Source organism: Punica granatum, chromosome 1 (genome assembly GCF_007655135.1).
Source record: "Punica granatum isolate Tunisia-2019 chromosome 1, ASM765513v2, whole genome shotgun sequence".
NCBI lineage: Eukaryota > Viridiplantae > Streptophyta > Magnoliopsida > Myrtales > Lythraceae > Punica > Punica granatum.
Window position 1 is genome coordinate 5,989,485 of NC_045127.1, and position 11,145 is coordinate 6,000,629.

Below are 11,145 nucleotides of genomic sequence, written 5' to 3' on the forward strand. Positions count from 1 at the left end.
CAAGTTACCCACAATCAGGTAGTAAAATTTCAATAAATACGTCGAATAAAATGAATTGGTAGTAATTCTCAATTTTTTTTGTCAGATGTTTACACATTGAGGAGTAGGCACGAGAAAGAAATTATCAAATATTCTTCTCCCACGTTTAATGGCAACATTGTGTCACATCGGAGCACATGAACAAGTCTCTCCCCCTCCCCCCAAGCCAAAAATGAATGTCCTCTCACAATCATTTTGGTAAGTGCTCTTCAAGGCCCCCATTCAATAAGATCCGCATTCCATTTTTCTCCCCAAAAATTAATTTAACAAAGATAAAATAATTTTGAAAAGCCATCTTGAATCTTTCCATCTTTCCCATTCACTGGCAGAAGACGAAAATACAAACAAGCCCCCACAGTTTCCACGAATTTCCAGTTTTACCCCTCCTAACCACCCCACTGCTGATTCCTATTCCTATATCGCATCGCTTCCGATCGCAAAAGCAACATATGTACACAGATCCGGTGAAACGATGCCGTTTCCTATCCGTTTCGTCCTTTCATCCCAAAAAAAAAACAAAAGAAAAAAAGCTCTGTTCGTTGTGGAAATCCGATGAGCCGGGGCGCGGCTAGGATGAGTCGTCGTCGTCGATGGAGAGGGCGGCGACCAGATCCTGCAGGTCGCTCGGCTCGGCACCTAGCCGGAGGGCCTCGAGGACCCGCTCGAACACCTGCACGTGGCAGGGGATCTTGAGGGCGCCCTTCTGCTCGTAGCCGTACTCCTGGGCGGACTTGTTGAGGAGGCCGACGAACACCGGGTGGTTCAGCAGCTCCGCGTTCACCACGAACCGCTCCATCTCCTCCCCGACGTACACCGGGACGTGGCCGGCGGGGACCCCATTGGGGTGTCGCCGGAGCTTGGAAGACGCCGCCAGGGCCGCCCTGAACGACTCCACCCGGCGCGGGCGGCGGTCACCGCCAGAGTCGGCCGCCGCGCGGAGGAGGCAGTACTGCGTGGTGGAGTCGGCCACGCGCGAGAGACGCCGGATGAGCTTCTTCATCTACCGCACGCGCCGAGGGGGACGCCGATCGTCCGTACACTCACTCCGTCGGCGAGATCTAACGGCCAAGAGTCGCTGCTCTGCCTAGAGAGAGAGAGAGAGAGAGAGAGAGCGAGGGGAAGTGAGAGAATCAGTGAGGAGGAGGAGAGAGAGTGGAAGGGTAGGGAATATTATATATAGGCAGTTGGGACCCCAAGGGTGAAATGGGGAATTCATGTTGGGGTACGGTTGGGGGTGAGAGTACTTGGAAGGTACAAAGGTATTTTCCGGTTATGGGTCCTCCTTTCTTTAATTAATATAATTCCGCAACCAAAAAGAAATTTCCCATTTTTTAATGCTTTATTTTTTTTCTGAGAATTTTTTAAAATAATTTCGTCTTTATTGCCTGTCCACCCGTTTACTTCGGGTCACCTAATTCTGGTTGGTGCGGCCGTTATGGCCAAACTGAAGCGCATACACTTGCAAATTCAAGACCACATTTTTCCATATTTGGGAAATTTAGTACCTCTTTTTCTAGATCACTGATACTTTGCCCTAAGAAGGCATAAGTACAAAATATCAGATGCCGACCCCCATAACATTAGCTATCGTGACACTTACTGATGTACATGACCTTGCAGCATGATCTGATGCACTGCGTAATGACAGATCCGGGATTTGACTTAAGGGGGGACGATGATAATATAATTTCTCCGAATTAGTGGTCAATATAAGGATTTTCTTCAAAATTCAAAAAAACTATATATCAATTTCCTTAAGGAGAGATAAATTTGGGGGGGGGGAGGAATCACCCCCCTCAGCCCCCACTGGGTCCATCCCTAGCACTCGGTACATCAATCTTACTAGGATGGTAACTGTAGACGTAAGTTCGGCGAACATGATTTTTTTTAATCGAAAAACTTTTGCACTTATCGTTTTGTTATAAAGGAAGTTTAAGGGTGTAGTAAACCAACAACAAACATATTATCTTGGAGTTGCTTTTCAAATATTATATTATTATTATTAATTACCTGAAATGGTTTATAATTAAAGGCGCTAATTAGATAGGGTTTGGTCTATTTATTTGTCATTTTGGCTCTATGTAGGGTTAATTAATTGTGCATGTATATCTTAAGGCTATGGTACGGTTAGTTAATGAGTTATTAGTCCCCACATAATAGTGCCATAGGTAGCTCCCACTATAACCAGTCTAATCGGCCTTTACTTTGCCACATGGGACCATCCTAGCCCTTGGATGAAGCGATGATCGAGTCCTCGAAAGGTCGCATTATTGAACATTTCAAGCAAACTTTGCCCTTGGATTGTAGTTAAGGAAACCTAATATTGAAAAGGATTTTTTTTTCCCGAATCGTAGACTGTGCAATATTGTTGATATAAATTTGAGAATGAAATATATACTTGTAATTATTTCCGAATCAGTTCTTGAGGGCGGGTATTCAAGTCCACGTGACATGTGTAGGTGAAGTATTAAAGCAACACGTTGCCACGTGAAGGTGAGCGTTGAAATATATTGTCCTACACGGAAAAATTAAAGAGAAATCCATAGAGTTTATAAGTAATTGGGTACCACAACCTATCAACTCGAGTTTTTGGATTAGAGTTAGGCCTAGTTATTTTAATATGGGATCAGAGCGAGTTACGCATCTGTGTGCTCATGTGGATTCGCATTACGGCGACCCAATATTGAGAGCAGTCAAAAGAGTGCCTCGTATTAGTCCCCTCTCATCCGAGCACAGAAAATGAGCACGGTTTAAGGTCAGTTATTGAAGGCGGATGTTTAAAGGCACGTGACAACGTGTAGGCAGAAATAGACCACATGTTGCACGTGAGGTTGAGTGTTGCGAATTATAATCCCACATGAAAAAATAAAAGAATAACCATGAGTTTATAAAAAATTTAAGTACCAATACTTATAAACTTGAGCTTTTAAATTGATATGCACCCAGACCGTATGAACCCAATGAAAATTTAATAATTACCTTCATAAAAAACAAGAAAATGTGCACTTGTGTTGTGTATTTATAATTGGTAAGAGCTAAATGAATGCAGAAGGGAGTTTAAAAAATTTATTTCATTTATTTATGATCTTATTAAACTTCCATATTGGAAAGTCACTAGAAATTAAGGGGGAAAAAAAGGAGTAAAGTCTCGAAAAAAGTGATTTATTCAAATCTTCTTTCTTTGTTTTGTAATTATACGGGATACTTGCGATATAGTTGCGCATCAAGGAAGAAAAAAACAAAGGCGATATAAAAAGGCTTACCAATAAGAATTGAATTGGTACCTTATTGGTTTTGGTTTTGAAATCTATAGTAAATATATTATATAAATGGGCATTCCATGTAATGTTTAAAAAAAAAAAGTAGATATCCTATGCATTTTTTAAAAATAAATCGATAATTTGTTGGGTTTAATGTGCAAATTAACTACGTAAATTATATAAAAAGTCCATCTGATATGACAATGAGTCGCTATAATACATCTAGTACTTTTAATTAAGTATTAAGTACTCAGTTTAAATGTTTAATACCATTATTATTTGTGATTAGTACAATTGTTTATTACTTTTACTTTTTATTTGAGTGTTTAGTATTTAAATATTTAATAATTTGTACAATCTAATACGAATAATAAAAGTATTAAATATTTAAACTGAAGTTTTAAACGCTTAAAATTGAAGTAGCAAATGCATCATACTAACCTCTTAGCATATAAAATTTTCCATTACATAAAATGGATGTTCCATGTAAGATAGAATTGCTTTTTTTTTTTTAATATCGATTGATTGATGGGAATTCGAAAAAGATAAAAGATAAAAAGCAAAAAAATTTGCGGGGTGAGAGAGGACAAATGGGAGACCGCAAGGACAAAAGGACGGACAAGTGGAGGCAAAGGTCGACCCAGATGACTTCGCAGGGATCTTCTTTCCGTATTCATTTTACCTGTACGGTTCGGCGTCCACGTTCACATTGCTCGACATACGTCACTCGCCTCCGCTGGCGCGTCCCCACAGTGCCCGATTCATCAGATCTAGAAACAGCTGAAATAAAATAAAATAAAATATTATTTTTACTTGATCCCTCGCAATATTGGTGGTACCAACGAACGGACAAAAGGGGAATCAATCACAACCTTTTCGTTCGGTAGACGAGAAAAACAGAAAGAACGTTGGTATAAGATGACGCTGCATTGTGTACGTTGATTTCATAAATTTGTACTTGCGTTATATTAGCGATAATTGAGTTTTAGTGAAAAGATATGAAAATCAAATAAAATTGAAAAATAGCTAAAAAAATAATTAACTCCTCTTCTCATTTTTTTTCACTTTGACGAGGAGCATCTTGTATTGTGTCTAGCCAAATTTCTTTTCATTTATTATGCTTATTAATTTTGAATCTCTCTTAGGATATTAGATTTTTTTTTAATTTTAAAAAGAGCTACTAAAACTGTGTATCCTAATCGAGTCAGATGGATAGGCACCAAACAATGTCAACATCCTTGATCTTAGCATATAGGGAATCGTTTGATTTTGCATGAACCTATTCAGGGCTGGACAACTTTTGTAGCCAGAACTTGACAGTTGATCGGTTAGACCAAAGTTACTTAGCTCAATGAAGACAATGTTGTCTATTCCCTAGGCTTTGATCAAGGCCAATAAACCTCGTTGAAGCGTGGGCTAATGTTGCATAAGGGGTAATAAGCAGGATTAAGTTCTTTCACTTTCCCATTTCGAGTTTCTTTTTTTGGGACTTCATCTCTTCATAAGAAGATATCTTATCTCCATCGTTAATTTGTCTAACATTTGACAATTTCATATTTAAAAGTTAGGTATTCATATCTCAACCTACTTGTATATCGACTCCAATCCATTCACTGCTTCATCACATGAATGCAACTCCAAATTTAGGAATCACGTATTGACCGTGTATTAAGGGTACATAGACTCTTTAATTATGTCATTCACCCCATGGAATTCCAATCCATCACGTCTTGCTAAACAAACCTTACATTATTAAGGAACTGGAAATAGAAAATTTTTTTGATCACCATATATTATCATCATAACGTTAGAAAATATCAATTAAATTGTATAAAGTAGAGAATTGAATTTAATCACTCGAGTAATTATCCACCAAGCACATAAAACCTCTTGCTTTTACACTATTCTAGATATTAGATTGAAACTTATACTTTTTTTGGGACTTCATCTCTTCATAAGGAGATATCTTATCTCCATCGTTGATTTGTCTAACATTTGACAATTTCATGTTTAAAAATTAGGTATTCATATCTCAACCTACTTGTATATCGAGTCCAAACCATTCACTGCTTCATCATATGAATGCAACCCCAAATTTAGGAATCACGTATTGACCGTGTATTAAGGGTACGTAGACTCTTTAATTATGTCATTCACCCCATGGAATTCCAATCCATCACGTCTTGCTAAACAAACCTTACATTATTAAGGAACTGGAAATAGAGAATTTTTTTGATCACCATATATTATCATCATAACGTTAGAAAATATCAATTAAATTGTATAAAGTAGAGAATTGAATTTAATCACTCGAGTAATTATCCACCAAGCACATAAAACCTCTTGCTTTTACACTATTCTAGATATTGGGTAAATTGCATCGGTGGTCCAAAATATTTTACAAATGTTTCATAATGGTCCAAAAAGTTTTTTCGCTACATGATGGTACAAAATGTTTCAAAGTTGTTTCATGATGGTACAAACCGTTAACTCGAGGTGACACCGCTAACATTTTGCTGATGTGGCGCGTCCTATGTGTCACTTTTGTTATGTGGAACCAATCATAGTGCGCTACGTCATTTAAGGCAAAATAAAATTTTAAAAAGTCCAAAAAAATAAATAAAAAATAAAAAATACAAAAAAGAGTAAAACTTTTGAAAAAAAATAAAAAAAATATTTTTAAATATTTGAAAATTTGAAAATTATTTTTAAAAAAATTTAAAAAATTATTATTTTTTAAATATAAAAAATACAAAAAAGAGTAAAAATTAAGAAAAAAATATAAAAAAATTATTTTAAAATTGTGAAAATTTGAAAATTATTTTTAAAAAATTTCACTTTTTTAAAATTTTATAAATAATTTTTTTTATTTTAAAAAATAATTTTAAATAATTTTATAAAAATTTAAAATTTAAAATATTTAAAATTAAATATTAAAATTATTTTAAATTTAATATTAAAATTATTTTAAATTTTAAATTTAAATTTTAAATTAAAAGTTTAAAATTATTTTTAAAAGTTTTAAAAATTTAAAATTATTTTTAAAAGTTTTACAAGTTTTAAAATTTTTAGAATTATTTAAAATTTTTCGGCCACGTCAGCAAGGAGGTGACACGTAGTAGCCACGTCAGCGTCGGCTTGACGGTTTCAAGCTCGAGTTGACGGTTTGTACCATCAAGAAACAACTTTGAAACATTTTGTATCATCATGTAGCGAAAAAAACTTTTTGGACCATAATGAAATATTTGTAAAACATTTGGACCACTGGTGCAATTTACCCCTAGATATTAGATTGAAACTTATACTTTTTTTGGGACTTCATCTCTTCATATGGAAATATCTTATCTCCATCGTTGATTTGTCTAACATTTGACAATTTCATGTTTAAAAGTTGGGTATTCATATCTCAACCTACTTGTATATCGAGTCCAATCCATTCATTGCTTCATCATATGAATGCAACCCCAAATTTAGGAATCACGTATTGACTGTGTATTAAGGGTACGTGGACTCTTTAATTATGTCATTCACCCCATGGAATTCCAATCCATCACGTCTTGCTAAACAAACCTTACATTATTAAGGAACTGGAAATAGAAAATTTTTTTGATCACCATATATTATCATCATAACGTTAGAAAATATCAATTTAATTGTATAAAGTAGAGAATTGAATTTAATCACTCAAGTAATTATCCACCAAGCACATAAAACCTCTTGCTTTTACACTATTCTAGATATTAGATTGAAACTTATACTTTTTTTGGGACTTCATCTCTTCATAAGGAGATATCTTATCTCCATCGTTGATTTGTCTAACATTTGACAATTTCATGTTTAAAAATTAGGTATTCATATCTCAACCTACTTGTATATCGAGTCCAAACCATTCACTGCTTCATCATATGAATGCAACCCCAAATTTAGGAATCACGTATTGACCGTGTATTAAGGGTACGTAGACTCTTTAATTATGTCATTCACCCCATGGAATTCCAATCCATCACGTCTTGCTAAACAAACCTTACATTATTAAGGAACTGGAAATAGAGAATTTTTTTATCACCATATATTATCATCATAACGTTAGAAAATATCAATTAAATTGTATAAAGTAGAGAATTGAATTTAATCACTCGAGTAATTATCCACCAAGCACATAAAACCTCTTGCTTTTACACCATTCTAGATATTAGTTGAAACTTATACTTTTTTTGGGACTTCATCGCCTCATAAGGAGATATCTTATCTCCATCGTTGATTTGTCTAACATTTGACAATTTCATGTTTAAAAGTTAGGTATTCATATCTCAACCTACTTGTATATTGAGTCCAATCCATTCACTGCTTCATCATATGAATGCAACCCCAAATTTAGGAATCACGTATTGACCGTGTATTAAGGGTACGTACACTCTTTAATTATGTCATTCACCCTATGGAATTCCAATCCATCGCGTCTTGCTCAACAAACCTTACATTATTAAGGAACTGGAAATAGAGAATTTTTTTGATCACCATATATTATCATCATAACGTTAGAAAATATCGATTAAATTGTGTAAAGTAGAGAATTGAATTTAATCACTCGAGTAATTATCCACCAAGCACATAAAACCTCTTGCTTTTACACTATTCTAGATATTAGATTGAAACTTATACTTTCCGTCTGTTTCACGTAAATGGTTTTCCAAGAGAAAATCATTTACATGGAAAATAATTTCAAGAAAAGTGATTTACTTTCCCAAGTTTGGGAGTATACCACAATAAATGTGTAGGGTGGGCTCGCGTCAGACAGAGAATTGTGTAAGCAATAAAGTGATTTCTCATGAATTCATTTCACTTTCTAAAATATTTATTTGAAAAAGCAGTATATTTTTTTTCCACACCAAATGTAACTAATTTGAATCTTTAAATTCCTCTCAATTTAATCTGGGTTATCCATTTTTATAAGTTCTAAAATTTTAAAAACACCATGAAAAAGCACGATATGGTCCATTTGTTATATAAAACGCGACATGATCTTCCATAACGGAGTGTTCTGTAATGGGGCGATTCAATGGATTAGTCCGGTAATGTCTTCCCTTTACTTAGATGTCGACGAGGAACAACTCAGGCCAATGCCAAGAATTCCCATTTCACGGAATAGTGGAACCGGGAGGTTCGAGTACTTTGGGACAGTTTTACGGGTACCTGTACTTCTTTGAAATCTCTGCCTCTCAGACAACTCGATTTAAGGTGTTCGAGGTGGAAATGGATTATTCCTGGGGGTTCATGAAGTATGAATAGGGGTGTGTGGGTCTAGGTATCATATTTTTTTTAATGATATCCGAATTCTACCCTTTAAGGGACATGTGCCAACCCCTATTGAATCATGGAGTCGAAACCTACTTGGAACATGTATTATACCACAGGTTCCAAGTATCATGTTGGAATCTATAAATCTTTTTGTCTCGCTAAATAAAACAGAAATTGTCTCATCCATAATCAATAACCATGTAAAATAAAATGTCGACATAGATTTACATTTTTTTTAAAAATTAATGACTATATTTTTAAATATAGGAATATCTAAATATAACTAATGGGGAAAATTATTATCCGGATTCGGATATCAGTTCAAATTCCGGTTCTAGTACCCTATATGCACGAATTGGAATCGAAACCAGTGAAAACCGAAACCGTGAAAACCGATGTCGTATTTTAATATTCGGACCCTATCATATTTTCAATACGAGCTACTCGGACTCTACTCAAACGGATAGATTCCAACATGTTTCGGATATACTCGGTATCCATGCACACCCCTAAGTACTAGGTCGAGCTTGACTCTATTGTAAAAAAATTCCCCAAGATGGTTCGGTATTACATTGATCTGGGGGAGATTAAATACTATTACACCTTTATCATGCTTCTTCTAGTGAGGGAAGAGACTATAAGGAATCTTCAATGTTAATTTGTAACACTATTGAAGGTTTGTAAGATGAAAATGAGAAAGTAAAAAATAAAATACTTTAATAAAGTTACGTGAAATTGACGGTTCATATTAAATGAGGAGTGATCTAAGAACTCATATCGATTTTGTACGGTATCAAAAACACTAAAATTATAAATGTAAAATTTGGAAACAAACAAAGTCTTGCCATCATGATGTGTTAGCATGACTAACATTTTATAGAAGAAAATTTTAAATGATCCCACTTTACAATGACGTGATAAGAAACAATTAATAAAATTATTTCAATTAAGAATACTTATCACAATTAAGTAATAATTAACTCTTATTATTCTATCTACTGTAATTTAATTTATACTTTCTGACGAGGACCTAGAATTTAACGATTTAATTGAAGGCTAATCCTTGGCAACCGCAAATAAATGCGCATCGAGCGGCAATTAATGACGTTGGGAGTGTCGATCGACGAGCCGAGGCGCGTGGACGTGGAAAGAAACGGCCGAAGAAGGGGTCATAGTGTGGGTCCTACGGGGAGTAAAAAATCAGGGGCGGAGTAGGACTAGGCTAATAAGGTGGGGTGGGGGAGAAGCTGTCCTTTTCCGTGATGCCGTACACTCGTACGAAGCAGACAAAGTGCAGGGCGGGCCCCACATGGAAAGCACTGACACGACGTGACTTCATTGTCACCTGCTCGCATTCGGACATGGAATTCCACTGTGCCCCGATATCCACGTCACTCATTCATTTTCCATAGATGATATGAAATGTTTGCTTTGCTCGTGTTTATCCTTTCCCCTTTTCACTCTACTAAATTTTTTTAATTAAAAAAAGAGGAAAATATCTTTCTTTAATCAAAATTTTTTTTGATGAATTTCTTTAAACAAATTAGTATACGAATATTGTTTCTTATTAAGTAAGATTTCGCAATCGAGTCTTATAATGGAAAGAGTTCTCGATTATATAATTTTATCATTTGGTAGGCTGATTCATTTCGAACACGTGATTTAAAATGACAAGTTTGAGGGAACTACGCTTATATACTACAAACAAATACAGGTACAGAAGAAATAAAAGGAAAGTACTAGGCGTGCCCAGAAGTAAGACTACGAGAATGTGATCAACATGAGTGTAAACTCTCAGAGGAGATATAATAGAGATCTTCTGTTGCACTTGCAGTTTTACGGCCATCGAATAATTGGCTTATGGGTCACGTACTTGTTCGAGGTTAAACCACTCTTCCATCTTGAAGCCGGGTAAGGTTATGTTTTTAACTTACTAATAATATAGCTAGAGCCGTTCTAGTGTATGGGAAGTTGAAAATTTTTGAACACCTATATGTGCCAAACCCTACCCAATAGGTTTCAACGGTTTTAAATCATTATTTTTGTTTTTCACGTGGAATATGCATTTATCCAATAAATTCATCAAATTAGGAGAGTATAGCACGCTAAACCTAACCCATCTATTATTTTAGTAGATTTAATTAATAATATCTTTCCCATTTCTATTTTAAATCCAACATTATAGTTTTGAGATTTTGACTAATTTGCGTTAGTTTGCCGTACTCTTCTGTTTCTTCCCTCATACCTCTTTCCAGGAAATTCGGTACTATAGATCGTGGAAGCTACGGTTAATTATTTGACGAGAAAAATCAAACGGAGGGAAGTTCATCCATCTCCATCTGTTTGAATTCAAATATATATACATATATAGATATTGCTTGTTCCATGCGTTAGGTGTGTCGGAAAATTCGGGAAACCATCTGGATGTTCCCGACCGTTGTCGTGTGATATACGAAGCGCATAGAGAGTGGTCTTCGGAGATCTTTCCTGGATGTGATCTGATAGGAGCATTGTCCCAAATCGATACGGTCGCATTAAGCTTATAAAG

At 35.4% G+C, this 11,145-nt stretch overlaps 1 protein-coding gene across 1 annotated transcript; it reads right to left on the reverse strand.

Moving 5' to 3' along the window:
- Positions 1-260: 260 nt before the first annotated feature.
- Positions 261-1,196, reverse strand: LOC116193769 (auxin-responsive protein SAUR71-like). The gene has a single exon (XM_031522522.1). The coding sequence runs from the start codon at positions 1,037-1,039 to the stop codon at positions 608-610; it is 432 nt and encodes a 143-aa protein (XP_031378382.1). The 5' UTR covers positions 1,040-1,196; the 3' UTR covers positions 261-607.
- Positions 1,197-11,145: the final 9,949 nt, after the last annotated feature.

What these genes read in the sequence shown, in the direction of transcription:
- LOC116193769 (XM_031522522.1), bottom strand. Translation starts at nt 1,039, where the DNA reads ATGAAGAAGCTCATCCGGCGTCTCTCGCGCGTGGCCGACTCCACCACG.